Genomic DNA, 14,563 nt, shown 5'->3' on the forward strand with positions numbered 1-14,563 from the left:
TAGTTTTTTCATGCTTATGTCGCACTTCACACACACACGTTTGCGCCACTATCCTTATTAGGACTTTGCATTGACTTCTCCTCATTGTGGACAGTTTAACCAAAGCCTTATCCCTAATACCCTAACCATGACCAATTCAGTCTAACCATGCACTGTACCCAACCACACTTCACATCTCACCCCTAACCTTAACCAGTACCTTAGAAACACCTCACCAGGACCAGGCTCTGGTTCATATGAGGTCTAATAAGGTCAGTGTTTATACTGGAAAAGGTCCTAAAGAGTCAACCAAAAAAGATACACACCCCTTATAAATCCAAGAGGATTCGCCCTACCCTGTCTAGTGCCCCTGAGCAAGGCACCTTACTCCCCCAACATCTGCTCCCCGGGCGCCGTACATGGCTGCTCACTGCTCTGTGTGTCCTGCACCAGATGGGTTAGAAGCAGAGGTTAGATTTACCTACAATTGCATGAGTGTGCTTGTGCATGTATGTGCATGTGTTTGGGACAAATAAAAAATGTATCTTATCTTAATAAATACATTCAACATAAAAAGGGACAACCACATGCAGTATATATACAGGAACACACACATACAGCTTTATTTTTCCCCCATTTGTATACATTAAACTGTTATCATCCCTTCATTTCTATTCTTTCACCCAAGTGGAGGTGGTGGGACAGAGGATGATGATGGTGAAGCTGTCTTCTCTGATTGACAACCAGTCCCGCCCCCTGCAGGACACCATCACAGCTTCCTCAGCGACACAGGTGTCACAGGTCGCTCCTTCCTTCAGCAGTAAGATTACACAACCAGCTCTGCTCCCAGTACACTGCCCAGTAGACCGCACTGGGCTGCACTCTAACTCAGGTCTAACTCTATTAACTGTGAAATATTCCTTTTCTGTCAGTGCAATTCAATGGTTTATGTGCAATCCATGTCAATGTGCATTGAAACATACATTGTACATTCTCGCACTCTGCATATTCTCTTTATACTGTATATATTAGTTAATATTCCATTAATATTTTTCTAGATTTTGTATATCTCCTTACATTTATAAATATATTATTACTGTGATGTCATTGTTTTACTGCCATTGCTTCTGTAACATTGCAAATTACCCTGTTGTAGGACTCATAAAGGATTATCTAATCCAGGGGTGTCCAAACTACGTCCAATTTTGTTTTTTGTTTTTTTTGAAAATCAAAATTTAGTAGCGCTCAAATGGCACTTACTTAAATAATTTGTTTTGCTTTATGGGGCCAGGCTTCGTCGACAGGAGAGTGGCCGGTGCATGCTTCTGCGTTTTCAAAGACACGCAAGAAGGGGCACGCAAGAGCTTGCGTGCCCCTTCTTTCGTGCTTGCGGGCGTTCACCAATTTTTTTAACTATACGACAAAGCTACGCAAGCCTCACGCAGCCCGCAAGGCTGTGATTGGTCCGCTAATTACATCCTTTCCAGAGTCATATTTCCGGTTTCATGCCCCATAATACCGGCAGAAACCAAGGAAGATTTAGAAGAACGGATATGGACCAAATAGAAGAGCACTTGGCAGAAGAGATCTGAAAGTATGACCACTTGTATAACCCTTCACTGACTAAATACAAGGACCCGCAGATGACCAGCAATTCCTGGAAGGAGATTACATGTCATTTTTTATCTCGGCTGACGTCGATTTGCAGGTCGAAGAGTGTACGAAGCTGTGTAGAAAGATCAGGGACAAATTTTCCCCCCAGAAAAAGTAATAAACAGTCGACAAAGAAGGTGTCTCTAAGGTTGTCTTTGACAAAAAACGATACTCCACCTAGTGGTCTGGCGGTGAATTGCTTTGCTGACTTGCTAGCTGTCCCTCAGAACGCCACCACGCCACGCCGCCACGCACCCCCCCCCCCCACCCTGAGTGACGCGACTGTCAACAGTCCACTCCAGGGCAGGGGGGCGTGGCGGCGTGAGTGGCCCAGTCCTTCGTATTTTTTTCTGTATGTGGCCCTCGGGACAATAAGTTTGGACACCCCTGATCTAATCTTATTTTATCAAATATTATCTTATCTTATATTATATTATAGTATCCTACTGATTAACTGAACTGAGATGTAGAGTTCAGACTGCAGCGCCCCCCCCCCCCCCTTTTTTCCCCCAGTATAAACCACATCTGTAAATCCTCCTTTAATGGCCACATGGATTATTTTCCCAGGCCCACATGCAGACTCCAGTACAGTTTCTGATCCCAGTCTGTGACCCTCTCCTCCTTCTCCTCCCTCTCCTCAGCTCAGCGCAGCTCACACTGTATTTACCGGTGGTTTGGAGGCGGGTCTGCTACATTGTCCGTTACTTTTTGTATCCATTCACTCTGTAACACGCTGGTCCACAACCAGTGGACTGAAGTTTTTCAGCTTTGTTCTGGGGGAAGTGTCGTGTCGCTGCTGCCTGGACCTGCGGATCTGCCTGCTCGTTACCTGGGACTTCTCTCCTCTCTCAGTGCTGTTCTGAGTCTGCTGCAGGAGACATGTGGCACCGTCTGTCTCTGCTGCTCCTGTGCTGTGCCCTGACCGGACTCGATGCTCTGGAGGCGGACAGGATTGACAAGATGCCGCCGACCGACGATCCGGTGGCGGGTCAAAAAGCGGTGCAGGACGCTGCTCCCTCCGCGGCGGCCAACGCGGAGCCGGGCCCCCGAGAGGAGCAGCAGCGGCCCGCGGGGAGAGACGCTCCTGCTGCGGGTGCAGAGGGGAGGGTGGAGCGGCCCACCGCCGAGCCTCTGGAGGATGAGCTGGACAACCAGGAGAACATCATCAGCCAGGTCAGTGACATGTGCCCCTGGTAACATCTCATCTGTCGCCAAACTTCATTCAGAAAACTCAAACTGAGTTCAACTAATCCACTTCAAACTGGTAGAGAGGCACTAATCTGAGCAGACCAATCCAATGTGTCCAAATTAACATTTCTTCCTCCTGTTGTATTGCCGTGATCATCCTGGTTCAGTAGATGTGTTCATCAGTTGTAAAAATGTACAGATAATTAATTAATCTATTAATGTATTGAGTATTCTCAATGTGTTTAACATACAGCACATATGAACTGAATAATCTGCACAACACATACCCCAACATCTGGTGCCTGCAGGCTTATTACAGTAGTTGTAACTGGAGGAGATGGATGCATGACCCAGATAAAACTGTGCTTTTGCTGAGACTGATTAGAAAGATCAGAGTTCAATTTCCAAAAGTCTTGTGTGTCAGGTCATACCTCAGTGGTGAGCCCATTTGGAGCAAAGAAATAGTTCCATTCACTTAATTTAGCACGGAAATAAATCCCTCATGTGGAATCAAAGCACTTGTTCTTTTTTTGGGATGCAAATCTCCAATCTCTCATTTCCTGTATGAAAAGTGATTGTGCTATGTAGACACAGCACTTTTTACTCTGCCATTTAAACACAGCCCAAAATCCCACAGTTTGTCAGTTCAACTTAAATGACGTGGTAAATCAGGCCCAGGGCCTGTGTGTGTGTGTGTGTGTGTGTGTGTGTGTGTGTGTGTGTGTGTGTGTGTGTGTGTGTGTGTGTGTGTGTGTGTGCCATGGTAACAGTTTGCATCCCTCTGGCGGTTGGTTATATAATATCCCTCAAACTGTAAGAGCTCCAAACCAAAAAGGCCCTGTTTGTAAACGCATGTGTCTTTCTTCTTCCCAGGCAGCTCACCACCGCTGCAGCTGCACATCATCACTCATGCTGCTACCCTCCTTCCTTTTAGCTCGCATTCACATGCTTATAGCTGAAACACAGCATATAATAATACATAGCATGGAGTCCACATTCATATTTATTATTTCTTCAAAGTTTCCTCCCATTGGAGTGAGTTGAAAAGTTCTTACAGAGCAAGAATCAGAAACTCTGTCCCTCTCTCTTTCAGCTGCTGGGTGATTACGACAAAGTAAAGACTGTGTCATCAGGCTCCGATTGTGTGTGCCGCTGCATTGTTCGACCAATCAAGCGCTCTGACTGCAGCCGTATCCTTGACAGTGACCCAACATCGCTGTCCCAGGATTTTTACACTGTGGAGACGGTTACCAAGGGAACAGACTGCAAGAAGTGTGTGTGCATGGTGCCGCCTTCAGCTGTCAACCCGTGTGAGGGAGAGTACAGGTTTAAAAAACTGCAGGAGGCCAGCAAGGATGACATAAAGGTAGAAACATGTATGAAATGCAAAGTTATTCTATATCTATTGGCTACAAAGGTCAAACAGAGTCTGAGTTTGAACATTATTTGAAGATGTTGTTTACAGTCACAATCAAAGTGTATTCTTCCTCTCTTCTTTTTTCTGTGTCGCGCATTTTCTGTCTGGTAAGCTGGCAACTATTATGGACTTGTTGGAGGGCTCTATGTATGGAATGGACTTGTTAAAGCTCAACTCTGTCACCACCAAACTGCTGACCAAGATGGACAACATGGAAAAAGTGAGGAGACACACACACACACACACACACACACACACACACACACACACACACACACACACACACACACATGCACAATGCACCAATCTATGAAATCTGTAATTTCCATTGGGTGTGTGTGTGACTTCATCCACCTCATGTGCAAACATTCAGTTTGATTTTCAGACTAAAATCGGTCTAAAATGTGGCAGTTCCTGTTCTAAGCCTGTCTGATTGGAATGGGCTGTTTGATTCTCCTTTGTTGATGCTCTATTAACACATTATAATTATTACTTATCACTGTCCTCATCCAACCTTTCTACAATATACTGTCACTTTTCACTGCTTATTTGCAGGACGTTGTGTGCAGAGCTTTTTTATAAACAGTTGGGTTATAAAAAACACAATTGGTGCATAGAGACGTTTGAAATTGTTTGTGTTAAACCCACCTGGTTTATCTGCAAATAAGATTTATAGTAAATGTGTTTCATGAAAGAAAACTGGATTTGCTTTACTTCAAGTATTTGGTTTATAGATACGATTGAATGATTTACTGAACTGGTGTTATTTTTCATAATTTGTATGTATGAATTTTCACAATCTTCAGATCCAAGTTTGCAACTTTTCGAAATAAAAGTTCTCTAAGTGAGATCAATATGGAGCAGTACGGCAAAAGGAATGTTGTGCTTATACCTTGAAGACAGCTTGTCAAAGTGGGCGTGATTATATGAATGTTGCTGGCCTGAGATCACCCGTGAATTTCTGTGTCAGCCCAATATGGTGAAAGAAAACAAATTAAATCCTCATAATGAGCAGACGAGCCAGATCTTATTGGCCACAGCCCACATATCTCACAAGATATGCGTTCCTCAGACAGACAGATATTTGTGGAATTAGGAGCTAGATAGCAGCTCTAGCCATAAAAAATGGATGGATTAATCTATGTTGCCTACATGTTCATTACTAACTGCAATTTTAAATATATGTAATCTAATTATTAACATTCATATGTATGTTTTTTGGTTGAAGATCCCTAGATTCCATTAAATCCCCATGTTTGTCTTTTTGCATTGTGGTAAGATTCCAGTATGATTCATTTGAAGATGATTGCCTTGCACAAAGGGAATGTCACTCCTTAGAGTTTAAGGCTGTGACCATAAACTGCAACGTTCAATCAGTGTCTGGCTGGAAACCTTTTTTCATCTGTCATCTCTCTCTCTCCCTTTATTTTACTGGCGTGCCTGTAACTCTAGACTCTAGACTGTTGTGAAATTCTCCGGAGAGCAGGAGATCTGTCACTACTAAGGTGACCGTTAAGATCGTGTTCCATTAAGACCATATTTTCTATTAACCTCGAAGACTGATAGATGATACTGTTACTTGTTTGGTTTGTTAATGAAGAACAGTGGCCTCTTCCTGTTGCTTTACATCAACCAAACACATCTAACCAATCAGTTAATTGGCGGTGTGATTGATTGGTTTGCGAGTGTAAGGGCCTGATCACATACACGTGAATGCAAAGATTAAATCCATGCAAGTGAATCTGAGGGGAACATTTGCCTCAGGTTAGAGGTACAGATACATTTGCGTATATGTGTGACCAGGCTGTGAGACACATAGTTTCAGCTGATACAAACTGGTTGTATTCTAATGGATGGGATCTGTACCCATTCACTTGTTTACTGGTATGTAGATTTGCTTGCAGACAGTTTAATGCAAATAGTGCTTTAAAAGGTAACTGTAAGTTTAATTTTTGCCCTTAATGTCATCCTGTGTTTGCTCTCCAGGCCTTTGCACGTAACTTTACAGAGAGAGCGAGAGAGAAAGAGCGTGCAATGGACAGGGCAAAAGAGAAGGAGAAGGAGAAGAAGGCTCAGCAGAAGAAAAAGAAAGTGACTGATCTGAGTCACGCAGGACAGAAGAATCGAGCCCCTGCCTCCCCTTGCAAACAGGTATTCATTATCCTGATCTATTTGCCCTCTGTCCGTCCTGAGAGAGGGATCCTTCACTTGTGACTGTCCCAGAGGTGCCTGTGTTTTCCCCTGATTAATGTTTTTTCCTCAGACTAGTCATAGGATAAGGACGAAGAATGTTGCACCATATACAGATTGTTAAGCCCTACCAAATGGTAAATTTGGTTTTGTATTTATATAGTGCTTTTGTAGTCTTGATGACCACTCAAAGCTCTTTACAGTATAGATTTACATTCACCCATTCATTCATACAGTGCATCTATAAGCAGCACTTTGTTGTTCTATGAGGGGCAAATCGGGGTTCAGCATCTTGCCCAAGGACACTTTGGCATGCAGATGGGGAAGACAACTGCTCTACCCCTCAGCCACCGCCGCCTACTAGGCAAATTATGATTTGTGAATATGATCTGTAAGAATTCAATTTGATTTGATTTGATATGATATGATACCCATTATTTGAAAATGTATGTCTGAACAGATATATACTTTTTTTTTAAATCTGTATTTCAGAAGATATTAACTGCAAAAACGTTCTAATTCTTTATAAACTGGACTGAATGTTGCTCGTGCTGTTGCAGAAGAATAATGATGAACCGCTGAAGAAAAACCGACAGCAAGATGTTCTGGATCAACAAGAGCCAACCAGCAACAAGACAGCAAGTCAAAAGCCAGTCAAAGAGAAGAACAGCAAGGTCGTTAAGGCCATGACCTTCTATAAGGCAGAAGAAGAGAGCTATAAGACGAACGAGAGAGGGAGGGCAAAGAATAGTAAGTCTGGTGCATCTCTAATGATTGATATCCAAACAACTATTACAGTGAATTGAGGCTGAAGTCAAATAAATGTTAAAAAATGTCATGTCTTATTTCTTCCTCTCCCAGCGACTCTGACTGCACATACTTCATGGGACCTACTGATTTCTGACCAGCTCCCACCCGACAGGACTCTCCCCATCCAGGATCCAGGACCTGCGCCCACTGTGAGCACAGGACCAGACGGTGAGGAGGCATCAAGGAGAGTAAGCAGTCCAGCACCAACCCAGCCGCCAACCGATCCTCCCACCACCCCCCAACAAACCACCACTACAGCCAAACCAGCCCCCACCACCATACAAGCAACGATTGCAGTAACCACTTCCACGGCTCCCAACCCAACAACAACAACAACCAAACTGACAACAACTTCCCAACAAACTACGACTACAACTACTACACAGGCTACTACACCTCTCACCCAGCACAGGAACTCGGCTTCAAGTTCTAATGTAAGTCCACCTGTTGATGCGTCTCCCACGGCAGGGTCTGAGCAGGAACCCAAAAGACGTCTTAGCTGGACGGAGAGCCCTAAGGACCAGCCGAAGACCACCAAGAAGCCTGGTAAAGACACATATAGAACACTAGTTTATCAGTTAGTGAGTGTATGTGTTTATAATTGAGATCCTGTGATGTTCCTGATTCATGCATGTGTTCTTGCAGGGATGTGTAAGGACACAGTAGCCAGCCTCTCTGATCCGGTCCAGCACAACTCCTACGGCCTAAGTGACGGAGCCTGGATGAGAGATGCACGCGGCCATGGCAACGTCATCTACCTGACCAGCGGGCTCTATGGCAACAACCTGCAAGAGTTCAGAGACATGGACACCTTCAAATCAGGTTGTGTGTGTGTGTGTGGGGGGTGGGGGTGGGGGGTGGAGATGAAATAACTTGTTAAGTTTAAGTTAACCTATCTCATTCTTTTTTTTCTGACGCATGTTTTACAGTGCTACTACACACTGGATCTTAAAAAGTCTTAATGTAATAATTGGGAACTCTTTTCAAAAAGTCTCTTTTGTTGCTCTTAAAAATAGCTTTTTTTAATGTTTTGGAGTTATGATTAGTTTGTAATGCCTCCGTGTTGTAGTTCTTCGTCCACAATACTGTTACTAGCACGTCGTAAAAGAAAAACAAGAACAAGACTAATGTGGGACTGATGGTTGGTAAGAATTAATAACAGTACCTTTTGCCTGGCTGAGGGAAAGACTATGGATATGGATAAGCTAGATATTGCAGTGTTTCGAGATTTTTTCTCTACTCCTTTACCACACCTTACATTCAATTATTGTAAAGTAATTCTGGGACTCAGCTACAATATCTGTTATACTTCATGTAGGGCTTAAATTTCATTATGGTCTTAAAAAGTCTTAAATTCAACTTGAAGAAACCTGATGTATTTGTATCCCGTTGGTAGCAGCTCCTGTTTAGATCCATGTTGTGCTTTGTCTCACTCGTTTGTTGTCACGTGTAAGTCTGACCGGTTGCATGTGTTCTGCTTGTTCATCCTGTTCAGGTCAGGCGAGTAACTCATACAAGCTGCCCTATAGTTTCACCGGCACGGGCCACGTCGTGTTTAATGGGGCTTTCTACTACAACCGTGCGTTCAGCAGGGATGTCATCAGATACGACCTGAGGCACCGATATGTCGCCGCCTGGAACACGCTGCACGATGCGATACTGGAGGAGCAAGCTCACAGAACGCAAACTGAAGTAGGTCTCGTAGCACACTTTGCTTGAGCATGGTGATGTGATTTAAACCCACAGGAGACACTGCATGAGTCAGGACACCTTCAAGGACCTGAAATGTTCAGAGAGGGAACAAAAGCACTACAAATCACTGTAGGGGTCAAAAAGGCAGATTGTGAGGAAAAGGTGTTTTTGTAGTTTTGATCCATGTTAAATTCAATTTACCTCTATCTTAAATATATCTAGGTTATACTAGCTCCCTTGACCCAATGAAAGTGAGAAAGAATCTTAGAGGGAATACTTTTGCGCATTTTGGGAATTTATCTGATTTGTTTCTGAGAGTGAGATTGGAGGTTCAACACCAGTATCATGCATTAAGTACACACAGCTCTATAGGTGGAGGTGGTTAGCTCATCCAAATTATTAGATGAGTACTGTCATCCTTTAAAATTCTTGCTCCAGGAGCAATCAACTTAGTGGTGAGTCAGCTGAAACAGACCTGTATCTTTAAATCCATTATTTTAACTGTGAGTAGTTTGTAAAGGTTTCTACATACAATATAATATCAAGCAACATGCATCCATCGTGCATGCAATGAACTAATAAACAATTAAAATTATGTTTTCAAATTCACTTATTAAATTTAAAACAACCCACTCTAGATCTGTTCACTCATGGACCATCAAATATGGCAAACTCACATTTTTCATTCACACATACCAAACATTTGAGCATGAGGCCTGCCAGGTGTCTTTGTTCAGGGAGAGCGAACCAGGTGAGCTGGCTTCCTGTATACAGTCTGTGGGTGGAGCCACAGGAGGCCCTCCGCCGGGTAAGGGAAGGAGGGGAAGAAAGACAGGATGATCCACATGTTAGCTTAGCCTTAAGACGTGAAGCAAGGAGGAAACAGCTTGCTCTATCCAAAAGTCAGCAGAAGTAATAAACATCTTTTTAGCCCAAAACATTTGAGGGTGACACAGTCTGTAACTGTTAACAGACAGTTAACACTGTAACGTATTTGCCACATGTAGAGCCCAGGTTTTAATGTCAGTCTGTGTGGAGCTGCAGACAGTCTCCGTGCCTGGCTGCTGTTCGCATAAAATATTTCCATTATGAAAACCATGAGTATAGAAAATGGTTTTAGAGGCTTATTAGAATTCAGGTGGTGATAGGCAAGGCAATGTTGTTTCTATAGAGCCTTTCAGGCATAAAAATAACTTTACAGAAGCTGAAGTGCAGTAGAGAAACCAATCAATTCAAATCACTGGACAACAATAGTGTTTTTAAGTTAGTTTTGAAAGTGTCTAATATTGAGGCTCATTTAATTCTCATTGATTCTTAGGAGGTTTGTTTCACCTGCAAACAGATTCACAGCTTAAAAATGGCTTTGCCGTGTTCAGCTCTGGCCTAAAGATTTCTATCTGGTCTTTAAATAATCACAGAACGTTTTGCTGCATCTAGTTATTATCTTGCTGTAGGTGTTGACACAGTGAGTTTATGGGACAAATGGTAAGAGAGCTAAATATATCGGTCCTATGTTTATACGTAGGTGTGTAAATGGATGGTACAAAATCTGGTCTTAAATGTGTGGCTCTTTTTTCCCCAGGTGGAGTTTGCTGTGGATGAGTCTGGCCTGTGGTTACTCTACCCTGCTCTGGACACAGAGGGCTTTCACCAGGAAGTAATCCTCCTAACCCAACTCCATCCCCGCGACCTTCAGCCAATACGGAGCTTCCGCACAGGTCTTCGGCGTGGTCGCTACGGAAATAGCTTCCTGGTTTGTGGCGTGCTCTATGGCGTGAACAGTATGGAGCACCGCTACGCCAACGTGACTTATGCCTTCGACACGCACACGCTCACACACACCGTGCCGAGCCTTGCCTTCACGAATATGCACGCGCACACCTCACAACTGGCTTATTGCCCGTTGGACAAGAAACTGTACGCCTGGGATGATGGACATCAGATGATGTATGATGTCATCTTTGCTTATTAGCAAAATAAATGGACACAAGATGGAAGAAGTGATGGCAACAGGGATGGTCAACAGACAGATGGATGAGTTCAAGTCAAAGTTGAGGACAGAAGATTAGCTGAACAGATCAATGTTTTTTATGGATCAGTCTAAATGAATGTATTTCAGTATCCACCTCAACTGCTGCTCTACCACACACACCAAAGACAGTATTAACCAGCCAGGGCCCCATTTACCATGATCTCTCTCCAGGTTAAGCGGGTTGTCATTGTAGGCTAACTTTCCACAGCAGCACTATAGAGCTTCTCTCCGTCAGCGGTCAGGGGTGCTGGTGCTGGATGATACCCAATACATTTAACTTTCCTTAGCATAAAGCCTGGAATGTTCCAGTATGAAAACGTAGAGTAATAAACCGTGCAAAATAGAGCATTCAGCTTGTTTAGGAAAGTAACTTCTGATTGATTTAGCTGCTGTATGAGCCAGATGTTATCTAACTTTAATGAAAACTAAAATAAAGCAGCAGTGGGTCATGTAAACTTGGTGAAAATGAAAAAGACAGATGTACTTTCAGGAATGTGTCCTTTCAGCCGTCAGATGTTGAGAAAAAATAAGTAGAGGACGACATCAGCATAATTTAAGGGAATTGTTCAGTTATTTAGTGCTTTTGTTCTAGATTTCGTTTTCTGATCTAACCACTATTGCTCATTGTACATGAAACATAAGCAACAATAGCAAATTGATGTAAAAATTAACAAAAATGTAAATAAATCATGAAGGTTTGCTTTCTCCTTCCAAATGGGTTTGAGGTGCCTGTTAATAAATTATCCCTTCTAAGAGCATTGTCAGTCACAACGCCTTTGGGAAATATGGTTGTAAGGCTGATTTTATAATCACCTTATTCTCAAGATTCCCCCAGGGCAGCACTCGCAATATTATACTTGTGTATATATAATCTTCTGGTAATGAAAAAAGATACGGACACACAATCTCTTCAGGTTCAGTGTATTAATGAGGCTATACTGTATGTTTTTATAATGAATATCTGCCTATTTACCGTCGATCCTGTCAGATAATGTTCCCGTTGTGAGCTTTAGGACAGCGGGGAATGGAAGCTCTTAACCCTGTTACTGTCAGTACTTCATGATTGAAGCTCAGTCCCTCTAAAGTAATTTCACGCTAACACATGCTCCATATGCAGCTCCCAAGACAAGGTTGATTTCAACTGCTGTACTACAAGTTAGACTGTTTGGTCCGTTAATTTATAATAAAATGTTAAAACAAATCTTTTTCCATCTCCTTTTCCCTTTCATGGTGTTTCTGTCCCACTCCCCTGCCCGTCTTGTGCAGCTTGCTGTGGACATTACTTCTGGGGTTGATTTAGCTTTCCTGGAAACAGCAGAGCTACTGGAATAATCCCAGGGTGGAAAATAAGACCCAGCTCTGACTGAATACTCAGGACACAAACCAGACCTTCTGCATGTTAAGGGCCTTGCAAAGATTCAGATGGGCCGGTGTGCAAAAAAAGACTGTACCTCAATCAACCTTTGTATTTCGTTCCAAGCTGTGGTTTGGATCAGTTCTAATAAACTCAAAACAACAACTTTAATTATCAAAATGAGGACAATTGCATGTTTTCAAAGCTAGTGAGCAAATATGGAGTTAAGAAAGAGTCTAGTCATCCTTGCAGCTTCTGACACATGGTGTCTGGTGGGTTGGAGGTTGGGGGGTGGGTGACCACCAAGCAGGATGCAGAGCAGAAAGATGCCCATTCATTTCAACCATACTCAAAAAGACCCACTGAGTCGTATGAATGTATGTGTGTGTTCTCTGTTAGTTTTCAAACTACTTCATCTAAATGTCTGAAAGCATGAGGACCACACACACACACACACACACACACACACACACACACACACACACACACACACACACACACACACACACACACACACACAGCAGGGGTATCTGATCTGTATATGCATTCTTGACTTCCAATGAACTACAAATCTGTACCAAGAAAGAAAAAGGAAGAAAGAAGAGAAGATTAACGAGGGTGTTTATCATGGAGATCATGGGCCTTTGGTTCAGTAATAGTCTCACTCACAGGTCATTTAACTATAGCCAAGGAAGTGGAAGTCAGTGAAAAGGGGAATGAAAGAAAGGAGAAAGTTTCATACAAGGGAAACAAGTCCTCCAACCCAAATGACCATGCTGAAATAGGGCAGCAGGCATGTCAGACGTTTATTATCATGAAGACAAGGTTATTTAGTAGGTTTGGGCATAAAGCGTTAAGTTTAGAGTGCCTTCGTTGTCATGGCTACTAAACTAAACATGTGGTAAGGGTTTTGGAAAGGTCATGGTTAGAAAAACAACAATGACTTGGTTTCAAGTGGTAAATGAACAGCGGTGCCCTCCGTTACAGTTCTGTGTTTTGTTGACTCATCCATCCACCACAACCTCCTTCTGACACTGTATCCCTCTCTGGTTCCCATAATAATAACTATGGCCACAGAAACATACCTATCAAAAAAAAGTTGTGTCATGATATGCTCTGTTCATGGTGGTCAGGTTTTTAGGGGAGGAAAGTCAAGAAAAGGAGAGAAAATGAGAAGGAGGCATGTGAAGGTCAAAAGTCACAGAAAAGATGGAGGATTAAGGGACAAAACAGGATCATGCAACTTTGAATTTTAACGTAAAAACAAATATAGGTTGTATTTTACAACTTAAAACTTGATTTCTGGTTTATGGCTGACACTGGTATGTGGTTGTGATATGTATTTTGAATCTCGCTGCAGATTTCAGAGTAGTTGTCTGGTGCAGGAGGCTGAGGCAAACGAGGATGATATAATAGTCGAGGTATGATGGAATAAAAAGCATAAATGGTTTTCCTCTATTGATTTTTCGTTGGAATGTGCCTTGTAGACTTTCCTTGGAACTGTGGATCTGTGCAATCTTGACCTGAGTGAAAAAAGAGAGGAAACACGTGTCAGTCGACGCCTCCCAATTAGATTTACAGATTGTATCATTATAATAGAACACAGATGTGAATTGACATAACTGATGATTAAAGTGTCTATAACAGATGTTCCACAAGAGTTAAATATTCTACTGGTATTAAAGACGTAGAAGAGTTCTGGTTATTGTCAATACGTTTTGCGATTGCTTCCTAACAAATGCAATTGCATTAATAGCTATTTATTTTCAGAAATGTTGCATGTTCAGTATCGGACTTTATTGTTTTACTTGCCAAGACTTTTTACTTGTCATTATAAGCTCTTGTCTTGGCCAGCAACTAATCACCAGTGTACATCAGCAACAAATTTGATAAGCTTATAACACATCTAAAGAAAATGTAACAATATTTGAATGGGACTTTGTGTGGACTTCAGCACAAATTCCTTATCTAGAGAGCAATTAGAATGCATTTACTTTGTGTCCAATTGTTATCCTCATCTTAAGCTGAGCTTGGATATCAAACGACATTTAGGCTTGAAACATGATGTACCTTGTTTCAAGTTGAATTTGAATGTCGGGCTTACGGACACTGGGATGACACCACAGGAGCAGTATAGAGGCATTTAATGTTTTTTCTGTTGTTTTCTCTGTTTGAAAAATTGGTCGCCATTTAATTCAATTGTATTGGATTCGGCTGCAACGCTGTTAACCCCAGAAGCTCCTAAAGT

The 14,563-nt window shown here is 42.5% G+C and overlaps 1 protein-coding gene across 1 annotated transcript; it reads left to right on the forward strand.

The window, feature by feature from the left end:
• The first annotated feature begins 693 nt into the window (after nucleotides 1-693).
• olfml2bb (olfactomedin-like 2Bb) lies at nucleotides 694-10,901 on the forward strand. Its single transcript, XM_061083672.1, has 10 exons — nucleotides 694-828; nucleotides 2,485-2,805; nucleotides 3,914-4,186; nucleotides 4,350-4,457; nucleotides 6,224-6,388; nucleotides 6,988-7,151; nucleotides 7,296-7,783; nucleotides 7,883-8,059; nucleotides 8,733-8,929; nucleotides 10,512-10,901. Exons 1-10 carry the CDS (start codon nucleotides 694-696, stop codon nucleotides 10,899-10,901), a joined length of 2,418 nt encoding a protein of 805 aa, XP_060939655.1.
• Nucleotides 10,902-14,563: the final 3,662 nt, after the last annotated feature.

The sequence above is a fragment of the Limanda limanda genome, chromosome 13 (genome assembly GCF_963576545.1).
Source record: "Limanda limanda chromosome 13, fLimLim1.1, whole genome shotgun sequence".
Classification (NCBI taxonomy): Eukaryota; Metazoa; Chordata; class Actinopteri; order Pleuronectiformes; family Pleuronectidae; genus Limanda; species Limanda limanda.